Source organism: Daphnia magna, linkage group LG1 (genome assembly GCF_020631705.1).
Source record: "Daphnia magna isolate NIES linkage group LG1, ASM2063170v1.1, whole genome shotgun sequence".
NCBI classification, from domain to species: domain Eukaryota; kingdom Metazoa; phylum Arthropoda; class Branchiopoda; order Diplostraca; family Daphniidae; genus Daphnia; species Daphnia magna.
In genome coordinates this window covers 3,211,888-3,225,132 of record NC_059182.1, presented here as the reverse complement: position 1 = coordinate 3,225,132, position 13,245 = coordinate 3,211,888, and the positions used below count along the sequence as shown (strand labels likewise).

Sequence of the window (13,245 nt, the reverse complement as noted above, 5' to 3'; positions counted from 1 at the left end):
TTGAGCTTATGATTTTAGTAGGTTCCTTTGGTGGCCATTTGTTTGACACCCTCTGGATTCATGTTGAGCTCGGCATCCAAATCACCACGCAAACTACTGTCGGCCCAGTCGGAGAATTCCGCCTCTGACAAGGCGAATTTTGACGAGTCGACGGACTCTTTGGAAAGCGCTCGCGTTAAAACGGTCGAAAGTTTTTCAGGTAGATCAACTTTTTCGCTTGATGGGCTCAAATCGAAATTTTCTTGCATTGCCAGTTGCGGATGAGGTGGCTGGGCTGGCGATTCCTCGTCGGATTCGGATAACGGTACTGCCACCTCGTTTTGCAATACCAGAACGGCAGGTTCTTCGTCCTCTTCAACGACGACACTAGGCAAAGTGACGTAGTGATTCAGTGCTTCGTACGGTGCTTCAGATGAATCCGGCTCGGAATCCGTATCAAAACCGGAACTTGCATCGATATTGGATTCTGCTTTGGGTTCCTCTGAATCTGATTCACTGCTCGTAGCTTCGTCAGCAATGTTTTCGTTCGTCTGAGAAGAACCGCTATCACTCGATATCATTGGCATGACCTCGGTGGAATCAACGGCTATCGCTTCAGACGCAGGTTCTTCACAGTTGGTCGGAGTTGCAGGCTCTTCGGAATCATCTAATTCCTTGGGCGAAATTTCTTTTTCAATGTTGAGAACCGGTGGGGTAGGTTCATCATTTTTGACGGGCAAAACACTTGGCAACTGATGCGGTTTCGGGTGGAAAATGTTGGCCGTGTTCTGTAAAAATACCTGTCAAATAAACCAGAGAAAAATGCTGATAATTTCGAATAATTATTGATTTAATCATATCAATTTCAACCTGCATGGGAACGCTCGGCTGTGGGGCAGGATTAAGCTTCTTTTGAGCTTCCGAAATGGTATCGGTTACGCTTCTTAATCTGCTATCTAAATCAGCAGCCGATGCAGACTTTTGCACCAACGAGCCGGTAGAACCTCCGTAATCCAAATACTTTTTCTTGAGTTCCAACGAGTTCTTTGACGCCATCATATCAGTTGCCGAAGGTGATCTTTCTAGTTCCTCATGACGACGCAGATAAGCCAAGACGCCTGAACGACTGGGAGTCGTCGGTGGATCTACGATTTTTCTGCTGTCATCGTGCGATAGCGTTCGCTGGAGTGGTCGAGCATTCTCCAGCGATATGTATTGTTCAACGTAACTCGGTTTGGGATTGCCATTCGATTGTGTGGGTTGCGTTGGGATCAATGGTTCCGCCTCACCATCCGATACGTGATGGCTGTCCATTCCGTTACCATTAGCCAGCTGGTCTGTGCTCTTCTTTAACTGTTCAGCTTCCGATTCGTTGACAACGATGGTAGGAATTCCCTGAGGTCCTAATCTTACGTCAGCATTGCTATTTTGATCAAATTCTGAATCTGTTTCGATTTCCGTGGCAGAATCTCGTGCGTCTTCCTCGTCCTCATCTTCTTCGTCTTCCTCATCTTCGTCATCATCGTCTTCTTCTTCCTCTTCACCACTCTCGTATTCGCTCTCTTCATCATATTCTTCCTCGTCTTCTTCGTCTTCCAATTCCGGTTCATCTTCGGAAGCCATCTGAAAAACATGGGAAACAGCTGGTATTAAGACTTAACAAGGGCATTAGCGGGAGTATTACCTCTGTGCCGGAACTGGTTGCTTCTTCACTGGATTTCTTATAACATGGTTCGGATGGAAGTGGAAAAGCTGGTACATCAATTCGAACATTATCTTCTTCTTCGTCTAAAAAATGTATATATGGATTTTAAAACTTTGTTCAGACTAGAATGATTTTGCTACGCACTTTCCGGGATGCTCTCATGAGGTGATTCACGATATTCGTGTTGGGTACGATCTGTCGCTTCAGCCAAATGGCGTTTTTTCCATGTTTCAGCTAATCTTCGTGTCTCATCTGCAGTCAAAGGTCGATCAAGTTCCATGAGGTTTTCAGCTCCTTCTCCATCTTCCTCTTCGTCGGAACTATGAACAAGATAATTACAACCTCAGCAGGAATACAAATGGTGAAACGAAACTTCAAATGACTCACCTCGAATCGTCCAAAGAAGATGCTTCGTCTTCCGTGCCAGAATGGATAGAATTGCCAAAATTGTGGTCTGTCCATTCGTCTTCATCAATCTCGCTTAGTTGTTCATCTTTAGCGGCCTCGTCGGCAATAGAATTTTCAAATTCAACTCTTTCCGGTGTGCCATCTCGGCGGAAGTCGACATCGGTAGCCTGGACAGCAGCCTGGACTAGAGGGCTCTTCAGCGGTTCAAATACAATTGGTTTATCGGCACTAGAAAAAAAATAAAAAATAAAATAACAAAATTAATTTTTACTAAATGAAATGGAAGACGAATGATTACGTGAGATGTTGACTGGTTGGTTGGGCTGCGACGGGCTGAGCTATTCTTCTTTCCATTTGTCCATCAACGCAAGTCTCACCATTGCGTCCGATGAGGAGTTTATTGCGCATATAGTACAACATGGACACGTGTGGCATACAGAAAAAGACTCCGCCGAGGAGGTCGTCTCGGACGAAAGCGTAGCCTCCAAGTCGTAAAGTGGTGGCACAGTACTCGCACCGGAAACATCCGCGATGGAAGAAGCGGCCTTCTGCACTCATGCGTTCCATCAGATAGACGCGTTTTCCACAGAAGTGGCACGTCTCGGAGCCTCCTTGTTGAGGAAGATTGAGCACCGGTTTTGGCCTGAATGACTCAGCCTGATCGTTCATACTGGACACTTCCGGCACTTTTTTAGACAGCTGCTGGGCCATGGCAGAAACCTTATTGCTGCCTCGATGGCCCGTGTCTAACACACTGCCTTCTTTTAGCTTCCTATCCAGCTGTTTCATATTGCGCTCCAAATTGCTGTGCTTTTCATTGATGGCTTCAACGGGTAAGCCGTGGATACGTCGATTGATCGCTTCAAACTGTTTAACCAAAAAATGATTAGGAAGAGGCCAGATGTCAAAAAATGAAATATTTAGGATACCTTATCGGTGAACGCATCCCTATTCCATTTGGGAACTTTGTTATCGTGTGGATCTTTCAACCCGCCAGGTGTTTGATTCTCCTCAATCTTCTTTTCTAAAGCCGAGAGTTGCCAGTCGTTCTTATCCAATTTTCCTGAATTACAAGCAACAACAACAAAAAAAAAACATGAATTCATTTCCATATTTCAGAAATAAAACAAAACAACAAAAGAGAAAAAACAAAAACAATTCTACCTATGGCTCGGATTAGATCTTTCGGTTTCTTGTCAGTTGGACGGTTGCCTCTCAGCTTGGCTTCCAAATCACGGACTTTATTGCTCAGCGATTCGCTGCCTTCTGATGCGCCACCTCCACGAGCTCCTGGTTTGCCAGTTCGATCCTGTAGGTATAGGAAAAAAAAAAAGTTAAAGATAAGAAAAATCGATCAAACAAACACTCGATCCGGCAATGTCAAATACTGAGAACATATCCAATGCAAACAAACACAACCGCAGACGCAAAACAAAGATAAATAAAAGGGTGCGCCACTCGTAAGTTAGTATTCATACTGGGCATGCTCGCTATGGGGGGTAGGAGAGTTATTTTCAATTCAGACGTCTGAATATGGATGAGTTAGATGCATGTCTAGAATCAGAAATCCATCGTCCCGTCAACAATACAACTGCCAATCACGTGGAGCCAGAGGGGGTGTTATGAAAAGATTGCAGCACCAGCCCATTCTTCAAGTTTGTGTCTCATGCTTTTTAATTCCAGGTAGGTTGCATGTGGATGCACTGCCTTCGAGGCTTACGATAGGGTTGAAACCGGACAGCATCTTTTCCAGTCGGCACCTCTTATCCTCAAAATCCGACTCGAGACGATAAATGAATAAAGAAATATCCTGCAGGTCGCGATCAGCCTTCATCTGTCTTTCTGTGGCCTTGCTGAATCCGCCTTCTTCGCCCGGATCGCCACCGGCTTGCAACATCTGCATACTTCTATCGAATCGGAGACGCAGGAAAGCAGCCGCCCGCTGTTTTCGGTCCAACCGGTTTGCGGCTATCTCTTGCTGCACTTGACCGCGTTCCTGAACCCAACGCGTTTACATGAACAATTCTTACAAAAGCCGATCACGGCACCGAGGGAGCAAAATTTTTGTTTGGCTCACAGCCAATTTGCAATCGATTCGATTGTTTATGTATGAACGTTCACTTCACTAACCAGAAGAAGGAAAGGAGAAAAAGAAAAAAAACTTTGCCAAAGGGATATACACTTACTATGGTACCGTGCAAGGAACGGTCAGTACTGCGACGCTTGCGGGCTTTGCGCAATGACATGTCAGCTTTGTTGCGGTCACCTCCGGTTCGGTTGAGCGTGCTGGATGCTTCCGCCGCCACTACCCGTTCCAACGTTTTGCGCTTGTTGGTCGTCGACAACCGGGACGACGTTTTGTTTTGCGCCGCAGCACGTTGATATTGGCCAGCCGAGCATATAGTAACCGGTCGTTTCTGCGAGGTAGCTCCCAAAATGTCCTCTTCAGATTCGGTCAGCTCCTGCCAAGAGGAAAGGCGGTCGTTAATAACATGATGAAACATAAGATTTTTTGGGGGAAAAAACTGACCCGCTTAGGCTGTTTGACGCAAGGAATTTCACCACGGAACAATTCGTGCACCTGTGTCAGATAAGAGAGCATGGCCAGTTTATCAGGGACGGCTAACTGAGCCATTTCGTAACCAGTAGTCACCTAGAAGGGAATTTCCGTTACGTTAGACATTTTGTTAGTTTTTTTGTTGCAGTGGCGGTAGGTGGAAAAACGAACTTACAGGAGGCAAGCCGAGTTCTTCAAGGATGTCGAAAGCCAGCTGGTTATTAACGGCAACATTAGCTGGATCAAGAGAGGCAAAGTCCAGTAAATCGGGACGGTATCTGTGAATAATCGCGCAGAGAGCAAGACCATCTTGAAATGAAGTAGTCACATCCGTAATCGTGATATCGTAGAGCGCAATCTGCTTTTTAAGCCAGAGCAATAACGTGTCTGGATGGATAAACGAATCCGCTGCAAAAACAGAAAGAATGAATGAAAACGGCGAGAAACGGGAAATAATTGGTCATTTTTTAGTTCTTTGCTCAACAGTCGTCTTACGTCGTTTGGTTCGTTTCCGGGTTCCTTCCTCGACGGGAGCCTTAACAGGTCTTTCAAGTTCTGCGGGGTTATCAGTATCATAGAATGATCTGACCTGGAAATCGAGACAAGCTCGAGTGTTGAGATTTGGATAGCCTATCTCATAGACATGGAAATAAAGAAAACGGCTAGTAAAATAAAATAAATAAATTAAGACTAGGATATTAAATTATATATTATATACGTGTTTGAGGCTCAACGGTGTAGGCACTGTAATCTTTGTTGAGGTTCTCGGGCGTGGTCTGGGCCAGCAGGCGGTATATGGACTCGCGCTCGGCAAGGACCTCAAGCGGAGTCATCCGACCACTCGACCAAGAGTGCATGGCCCAGCAGGCGTCAAAAGAGCTTAGCCAGCCACGAGCGCACCCTGAACCTGTAGGCCAGAACGGCTCCAGTAAACTGTCACCGACCAGGCACATTAGCATTTTGTGTCCGTGTCTTTCTAGCACCCTGGAAGCATTTTCCGCCGCAAACATGGACGTGAAATCAAACATAGCCACATCCGGCTGGCCGTAATGATTGACAGCAAAATCCAAATGAGGCAGTTGGTAATTGGTGGAAAAATCAGCAGCTTGACGAGCGTACTCCATCAGTGCCTCTTTGTTGACATTCTCGATGGACAATAGTTTCACTGTGTCCGGGAAGTCCTAATGTGACAAGAAAAAAACAATTAAATGATGAAAAAATCGGCGATTTGAATTGGTGTCGAAATTTTACCTTGATGATGACTCCTTTGTTGAGCAGCGATTGCTTCTTGGCCGTCATGACGAAGTAATGCGTCTCGTCTTTGTAATAGACGATATTCTCCAAATCGATCCCAGTGACGGCATTGAGTTCTTTGAAGAATTTTTGGTTAAAAATGAAGGCCACACCAGAAATTTCTTCGACACGTGCCTCCGCTTCCGATTTCTTGTTAACCAAATTAGCCGTAATGGCAATGGCCAATCTTCCGCGGAATTCTTTGCGTTTGAATCCTGAAAATATGGCCGACAAATGCTATTAGTCATATTGAGGGCAAGGCTATTTGTTTCTATTTTCACGTACCGTCCAACGTATTTCTTTTGCCATCAGCGCCAATGAGCACGTCAAATTCATACTGCGAGACTGGATGATCCGCCGGGCTAATTTTAGCTTTCCAACCTATTTCTATTTGTTGAAACAAAACAAACACGGAATCAGTGACGTCTAAAAAACCTAACAAAGGCAAAACAAAAAGAGGCAGCTGTTTACTTATCGATTGATCTTCTGGTGGTTCAACGAGTCCATCAAAAGTCACATTTTCATGAATTTCGACTCCTAGAAGTAGAGCTACCTTAAGTAGAATGCACTGCAATTGGCGAATGCCTAGATGTAATCATTGAAACAAAAACAAAAAAGACGAGTGATGACGCAAAGACGGCAAGAAAAACAAGTCCAAATTAATTACTGATGTGATCAATAGATCCGGCGCAGAACTTGCCAAAAAACTTTTTAGCACCGAGCGCCCTCAGATCGTGAATAACAAAAGGCCAGAGATGTAGGACGTTGTTGCGGGAGAACCGGTCTCTTTTTTCCACTACAACGACTTTAGCGCCCAGTAGCTGGGCTTCTATGGCCGTACGTAAACCGCACGGACCGCCACCAATGATCAGCACCTACAAAGAAAATGACATCAGTCTGCGTGACTCATCCTCGATCGTGCTGAAAGACATAAGCCAGGCAAACATCGTGATGTAAACAAGGCCGTCGCCAAGATTGCCGACGCCAACCGTCACCTTATCAGACTGGGCTGGTTGCGAAAAATAGCCCAGAAACGACGATTGATTCTGGCAAAGGTTACTATTATTATTCTGTAAAATTCATGTTGCGGGTTGCCGTTTGAAGTTTGAAGTAGCACCAAAAAAAAGTGCCTTTCCAACTGTTGAAGATACTCGGGGGAGGCCCAAAAAAAACCAAAGTGGAACGGAAAGAGGCTACCGGGCAAACAACGAAAATAGAACCTTGTTTTTTAAAAAAGCGATGCGCACGCATAAGGTGACGAAGAGTATGGACATACTTAAAAATTTAAGGTGAATCTTCTATAAAACCCCGGAAAAAATGTCTACCAAAAACATTGCCCTTGAAGATTAACTATTTTTTTAGGCTATGTTTTTTTTTTTTGTACGTGACGGAATTATGAGAGCAACAATGAACGTCTGTTCAGACGGACGAGATATCCAAAGACATTCGCTCCATATAGGGAACCTCCTTGGAGGACATGTCGCCGACGCTGGCGAGCAGATAAGGAGCGCTCCAAATGGCACGCCACCAAAATTCGATGTAAAAGGAGAAAACGTCAACAATTTAAATCATGTTTACCCGTGTGTTGGAACATGGCCTTCCTCGATTGTAGCACCGATGAGATGCCCGTTTGTCGAATTTACTCCATAGCGCCTGGGCTTTCCACGAACGTAATTTTTCCTGTCGGGAAATGAATTAGAAAGAAAAGAAGAATAACAGTTTAACCGGGTATTTAAAAAAAGAGTCAGCACTTCATCATAGGTGACACGGACGTTACGAGAGGAAAACGTTCTTTTTCTTAAATGGAAATTTGAAGAAAGCGTCATCTATTACTGACCTTGAGTTTGGGATAGAAAAGCGGGAAGTGGGTAGGTTTCAGCCAAAGCAAATCGCACAGCTGCCGGTACAGGCTCAGAATCGATTTGAACGTGACAGCATTGCAGAACTTGTCGAAGACATCCGAGGCCATAGCCGAATCCGGAGAGGTTACTCTAGCGACACCACCACCGCCGCTGTTGGCGTACATTTTTCTTTATATTTTAGCAACGGCCTTGTTTTTCTTTTCTTCTCATGTGTTAATTATCCTTCGCTGAATGTTGCTTCATCCTCTTCCACTAGAAGAAGAAAGAGACCAATAGATGAGGAACGATTCGTGAATAATAATGAGCAGCTCACGATCCCGGACAGCCTCTTAGTCACAAATGTGAAGAGGCAGGAGAGTTACACAACGGGATAATCGTTTTTTTTTTTCCTCCAAGTTTCATCGATGGCCCCAGGGAAGATTTCTGACCTTATATGGGTGCGTTCAGAATATGTCGAACGACACACCTGACTGTTACTAATCTTTTATTCCAACATTCTCTCATTGCCCAAGTTTCAAAATGCAAACATTTTCAAGCGTGGCTCAAAGATTGGGACGCTATTTTGATAAGAGATATGTCAACTTGTGCAGCAGGCTTTTGTTACGAATAGCCTGTTTTCAAGTTTTCTTTTTCACGACTCGAAAACTAGCAGAAGACGAACCATCCTTTTTCACTCTAAGACAACATTTCACTTATTTTACAGGGTTAAAACCTAGAGAAATTACCTAGAAGCATTTTTCTGGGGATAAAACTGACAAAAACTTTAGACCTTTCACCGAATTGGTTGCAATCATTATAAGGCTTGATAAAACGAGAATTTCAACACAAACATACCTCGCTTTTTCTTGTTGCTGTCAGCACCACTTACAGATGTTTCGATTGTGGACAAAGAAAATGTCGTCAACGCACAAGCACATACACGAAATGAGCATAAACTGCGTATATTTGTAAACCTCTTCGTCTTACAAATACTAATAAAATATCTCACAAAGAATCGCGTTCACGTCCGATGCACAGTCGACCACAACTGAGCGAAAAATTTTCAGTTCTCATACCATTCGTGTGGCACCAGAAGGGCGAGGAACTCTGCTTTCCTCCAATAAAATATAAGGTTACTTGTCTGCCATCTGGCGGAGCTGATACCAACAACAATTCCTGTTTTTTTTTTTTCATTTTGCTCGATAAAAAAATATGAAAATACTGAACTGCCTGTTCTGTTAAAATAGGTTATAATATTTTGACAATACATGTAGAATAAGAGCGAATCTTAACCACATGACTGATAAGTAATTTCCGGGACAATGCAAGACTGTATGACCACAAATTTCCCTCATGAACGAAAAAAAAAAACTGAATCCGTCATTAAATTCTCATTAACTTGAAAGAAGGGTCACGAAACGACCGGGAGTATTTTATTACATTACGTTTTATCCTAACATGATACTACGGACATGTTCCGAATAGAAAGATTTTAGATTTAAGCTTCATCTTTGGGACAATTTTACACAGGTTAACTTGATGTGTACACAAAGAAGCAATTTTTTAAATATGTACACAGTAAATTATTTCGTCCGTTAGAAATTAGATCGCCAAGACAAGAAATTATGACCTGAATTGTGGACAACGTGATTTCCACTTATCTGGATTCTCAACGTGTTGATTTTATTCAATTAAATTATTCTAAATGAGTACGTGTTGTACAACAATGATACACTGGCCATGTGGGAAAATACGTATTTAACTGCTACGTAATATCAAGTAATATCAATGAATCATCATCGTGAACTGATACCTTAGGAATGCTAAACCTTCCTTATCAGTCTGAAAATAATTGAAATTGTGTAATAGATATGCTTAATCCGGAATGGGTAAATTGAAATGTTTCCTAATAGTGATAATGTGCATGGCCAATGCATAACATGTGTCATCTCGAAACTTTCCTACGTCCTACCGCTACCGGTCGTACCATCTGATGCTTGCGTTCAAGTTCACCATCACTTACAAAAACTAGTATCAGCCATTACAAAAATGTTTTTAAAAAATTATTAAGACAGCCAGAAACACAGCAGTTAGCAAGGATAATCATTTTCTTTCAAATATTAGAATTAGACCTAGAGAGAATCAATTTTCGCGGCAACGGTGTGTAAATTATTTGCATTTTTTTTTTTTGACACTAGAAACTCGGGTTGTGAAAGCTGTAGAGACGGACGACTGTTGTGCAGCGAAAAGTTTATCGATGGCGTCTATAGTTTTAAAAAGTTTGTCTGTGTTTTTGGGGCTGTTTTTCATATTTGTAGGAATTATGAAGATTACCCCTTATATTAGTAGAGAACTTCATAAGGATCTGGTACGTGGAAATCTCCGTTTTTCCTACATATGCAGCTGCCTAACAATATGAATATCATTTCATCGTTTAGCGACAAGAATATGTGAAATATGCCAAAATTATACCATTAGCACGCTGGCTGGATGTCAAAATACCTTCAAAATGGTATCGTCGTATAGTTGGTGGCCTTGAAATTGTCTGTGGCATTGCTCTTACTTTCATCCCACATCGTAAGCTATATATTAATCATGACATTGTTTTTACTCAGTGCCCACTGATTCCTTTATCTCCAGGCCGTACAAAGCAGTTAGCTAACTGGATTCTACTTTCTCTGATGATTGCTGCAATCTCCTTGCATTGGGCAGTAGATGACAAGCTGGAGCGCTCTGCCCCAGCTCTAGTCTTCTTCTTTATGTTGACATGTCGGTTGGTGGTGGAGTGGCAAATTGAACGCCAAGATAAAGCAGAGGCTGCTAAAGCATCAGCCAAAGCACCTTCTGTGGGATCTACCCATTCTAACATCCCTGCCAAACTGGCAAAGAATGACTAATCTGAATTTTGATGCCAATATACTCTTTGTCTTAAGTCAGTTATGTTGTAGCAGTTTTGTGAAAGTCTCAAGTCAGTGTTTTTAGCTTAATTTTCAATTTAATTAACTTATTTTCCATCTCACAAGAGTAGCAGATACAGTAGAATGTTTTCAGACCAAATGATCTCGCACGCCCGATCCATAATAAAATTGTGTTCTATGCACATTTTTCATAATAAAATAATTGTTTGTGGAAATTAAATTGCCAAATAATTCTTACGCTTTTAAATTAAATTAAGTTCGTGATCATCTACATTGGTCGGAGCCAATTTAGGTATGCCAGCCATAATGTGATCTTCGATTTCCGCATGGTTGGATCCTCGAAGAATCTTGAAAAAACCTCCGTTGCCCCAGCGCTTGCTCCACGGATTAGCAGCTAACCAATAAGGAGTGCCTTTTTCGTCAGTTCCCCAGCCAAATAACTTGACAGCATGGTATTCCAAACCTTTTCCGCTTTTGTGCTGGTAAACACCTGATAAATATTTAGATCAGTCAATGCCATACAAAAAAATTCTATCGCGCACTAACCTGATTTATAGTATAGGAAATCCTCATAGATCCTTAGATTGGCTTGGACGGGCCCGTGTTCCAGAATTTCTAATTGGATGGCTCGAACGTCGTTTGGTATTCTGTAAACACTCTCACCTATCAGAGTTAATCTGGAAATTATTTATTGTAAGACAAATTTGATAAGTTAACTGAGTTACCATAATAGAGGTCTTGTTTGTAACTTCTTGCGTATGACGCTCTGCATGTTTTTTGGCATTGCAGTAAAGTGTTTTCAGTTTTAGGACATTTAGTTTTCGGCGATCCTTCAATCCTCGGTTGATAACACGGATAGAACTGATATTTTTGACAACCCTTAAATGGGGATTAAAAATCTATAATGTTTCTTCCATAGTCGCTCACAATAATAAGATTTACGTAATCTGAGGAGTAGGATGCCCCTGTAACGATGCCCTGCTTCTTCCTGTCAAATGGATTTAGAAATAATTTTTTTTTTGTTTAAACAATGTTAACGCATTGAACTGACCAGTACATCCATGCTCCTCCGGGAAATCCGCCTTTACAACCTTTACCACACAGGCGACAACAAGCGAGTAAATTTCCAGCGGACAAGCGTACAACATGACGACCTCCGGAATGGATGCATATGCGATCACTCATCACATCAGTGGGCACTACAGCCTGTTAAAGTAGAACATGGTTATTTATGAACCTTGAACGTGACTGAATTGCAAATACCCAGCAGGAAGCGCAAGAGCCTTGTTCGAAAATTTCCCCTATTGTTGGACAGTTGGGCCAGCGTAGACGGGCATCAAATTCGGCTGGAATTGACGTTGAGAAAAATCTTGATGACGAGGAAGAAGATGACCTCCTTTCGTTCAATTCACGACGTTTCACGGACATAAAGTAGCGCCATGGATCGTATGCTCGAGTGCCCATTAAGGAACGTAATGGCGCTAGTAACTTGTCCGTCCAACCTCCGCCAGGAAGACTTTTCTCAGTTCGCGGTGATATTGGTATTCCGTTTGTAGACCGAGTGAGTATGGTGTAATTAACTGCTACGACACTTTGAGATTCCACATCACATGCCACTAAAATAAGTAAGGAGCAAAGTAGAAAAATAAGAAAACATGTCCGAGATATAGATCTAGCAGTTTTCATGGTCGATTCACTTCTAAGACTGATGACCGAAAGCAAAGAAGCCGAGTGTTTTTTTTGGGTTAGGAGAAGTCACCGCCCAATTGTAGGTGGATTTAACCTGTTCTAGGACAAATTACTTTGTTTATTGCTGCCGCATTAGAACGGGTTGATTTTGCTTGCGTGACAGAAGGTGACTAGACTCTTTTATGATTGCTACCGAAACTACATGTTGAATAAGACTGGACCTATTGAATGGATGAAGACTTTTCATACATGGCAAAGGACAATCAATATCCGGGTTGTTTTTCTTCATAGTCGTTCGTCTTTCGTTACAATTTAAACTGGCTTCCGGTTCCGGACTCTCACGCGTGTATATTGATAAATCTTCTCACGTTCGCGTTGATGCACTGACAGGCGGATTTTTCACAGTCTCTTCTCGTGACTTGTGTTTTCGTTCTTTTATTTTTTCGTTTACTTCAATAAACCAAACGAATAAAAACAGGCAAAAGGAATAAATGGTTTGATGAGGTTTCGCTTAGTGTGTTAAGAAGTAGTTTTAAAATAGATTTTGATTGTTTAGAAAACAAACAAAGCTCTTACCGATAACACATTGGCGTTATTCACACTGGTTTCACTACTTTCTCACTAATTCTTCTCTGTATTCAATAGAATGACAGTTTTGTAGAGTGATCGCAAATCGGGTCGATTAATGTGAAACGGATTGAACGTCTTTCGTGAATGCCTAAAGGTTTTTTTTTCTGGTTTCTAGGATGACCGCGTTATTTTTCTTTGTAATCGGATATTGTTAGGACATTCAAAGCGTTCACGTTTTTAGTAAAAGCCTCTAATGTTTCTATTTTAGTTTCTTCGAAAGTTTAA

The 13,245-nt window shown here is 42.3% G+C and overlaps 3 protein-coding genes across 7 annotated transcripts; 1 reads left to right on the top strand and 2 right to left on the bottom strand.

Annotated features, from left to right (window-relative positions):
• Positions 1–11: 11 nt before the first annotated feature.
• Positions 12–8,880, bottom strand: LOC116923296 (F-actin-monooxygenase Mical). Of its 2 annotated transcripts, XM_032929769.2 has the most exons (21): positions 8,639–8,880; positions 7,780–8,056; positions 7,521–7,622; positions 6,610–6,817; positions 6,414–6,527; positions 6,228–6,329; positions 5,901–6,157; positions 5,368–5,830; positions 5,145–5,279; positions 4,825–5,057; positions 4,623–4,745; positions 4,279–4,554; positions 3,813–4,088; positions 3,257–3,401; positions 3,022–3,155; positions 2,391–2,959; positions 2,072–2,320; positions 1,829–2,004; positions 1,664–1,767; positions 850–1,602; positions 12–779 (listed from the first exon to the last, which is right to left on the bottom strand). In XM_032929769.2, exons 2-21 carry the CDS (start codon positions 7,966–7,968, stop codon positions 15–17), a joined length of 5,373 nt encoding a protein of 1,790 aa, XP_032785660.2. In that variant the 5' UTR covers positions 7,969–8,056; positions 8,639–8,880; the 3' UTR covers positions 12–14. The 2 variants fall into 2 exon arrangements, with proteins under 2 accessions (XP_032785660.2, XP_045032011.1); XM_045176076.1 differs by lacking the exon at positions 3,813–4,088 and having other exon boundaries at positions 8,639–8,879.
• A 974-nt stretch (positions 8,881–9,854) lies between these two features.
• On the top strand, positions 9,855–10,719 carry LOC116923653 (novel acetylcholine receptor chaperone). The gene is made up of 3 exons (XM_032930151.2): positions 9,855–10,151; positions 10,222–10,360; positions 10,424–10,719. Exons 1-3 carry the CDS (start codon positions 10,041–10,043, stop codon positions 10,678–10,680), a joined length of 507 nt encoding a protein of 168 aa, XP_032786042.1. The 5' UTR covers positions 9,855–10,040; the 3' UTR covers positions 10,681–10,719.
• Positions 10,720–10,758: 39 nt separating this feature from the next.
• On the bottom strand, positions 10,759–12,824 carry LOC116923628 (cathepsin B). Of its 4 annotated transcripts, none has more exons than XM_032930138.2 (7): positions 12,640–12,824; positions 11,965–12,317; positions 11,753–11,907; positions 11,644–11,689; positions 11,427–11,580; positions 11,248–11,364; positions 10,759–11,191 (listed from the first exon to the last, which is right to left on the bottom strand). In XM_032930138.2, the coding sequence occupies exons 1-7, from the start codon at positions 12,677–12,679 to the stop codon at positions 10,944–10,946; spliced, it is 1,113 nt and encodes a 370-aa protein (XP_032786029.2). In that variant the 5' UTR covers positions 12,680–12,824; the 3' UTR covers positions 10,759–10,943. The 4 variants fall into 4 exon arrangements, with proteins under 4 accessions (XP_032786029.2, XP_032786005.2, XP_032786021.2 ...); XM_032930114.2 differs by lacking the exon at positions 12,640–12,824 and having other exon boundaries at positions 10,759–10,876; positions 10,940–11,191; positions 11,965–12,590; XM_032930130.2 differs by lacking the exon at positions 12,640–12,824 and adding an exon at positions 12,399–12,590.
• Between the last annotated feature and the right edge of the window lie 421 nt (positions 12,825–13,245).

What these genes read in the sequence shown, in the direction of transcription:
- LOC116923296 (XM_032929769.2), bottom strand. Translation starts at nt 7,968, where the DNA reads ATGTACGCCAACAGCGGCGGTGGTGGTGTCGCTAGAGTAACCTCTCCG. An exon ending in AAGAACTCGGCTTGCCTCCT is followed by an intron (nt 4,746 to 4,824) that starts GTAAGTTCGTTT and finishes ATTCCCTTCTAG; the next exon opens with GTGACTACTGGTTACGAAAT. An exon ending in AGATCTAATCCGAGCCATAG is followed by an intron (nt 3,156 to 3,256) that starts GTAGAATTGTTT and finishes CTTGTAATTCAG; the next exon opens with GAAAATTGGATAAGAACGAC.
- LOC116923653 (XM_032930151.2), top strand. Translation starts at nt 10,041, where the DNA reads ATGGCGTCTATAGTTTTAAAAAGTTTGTCTGTGTTTTTGGGGCTGTTT. An exon ending in GAGAACTTCATAAGGATCTG is followed by an intron (nt 10,152 to 10,221) that starts GTACGTGGAAAT and finishes TTCATCGTTTAG; the next exon opens with CGACAAGAATATGTGAAATA. An exon ending in TCTTACTTTCATCCCACATC is followed by an intron (nt 10,361 to 10,423) that starts GTAAGCTATATA and finishes CTTTATCTCCAG; the next exon opens with GCCGTACAAAGCAGTTAGCT.
- LOC116923628 (XM_032930104.2), bottom strand. Translation starts at nt 12,387, where the DNA reads ATGAAAACTGCTAGATCTATATCTCGGACATGTTTTCTTATTTTTCTA. An exon ending in CATCCTACTCCTCAGATTAC is followed by an intron (nt 11,581 to 11,643) that starts GTAAATCTTATT and finishes TCCCCATTTAAG; the next exon opens with GGTTGTCAAAAATATCAGTT. An exon ending in TTTCCTATACTATAAATCAG is followed by an intron (nt 11,192 to 11,247) that starts GTTAGTGCGCGA and finishes AATATTTATCAG; the next exon opens with GTGTTTACCAGCACAAAAGC.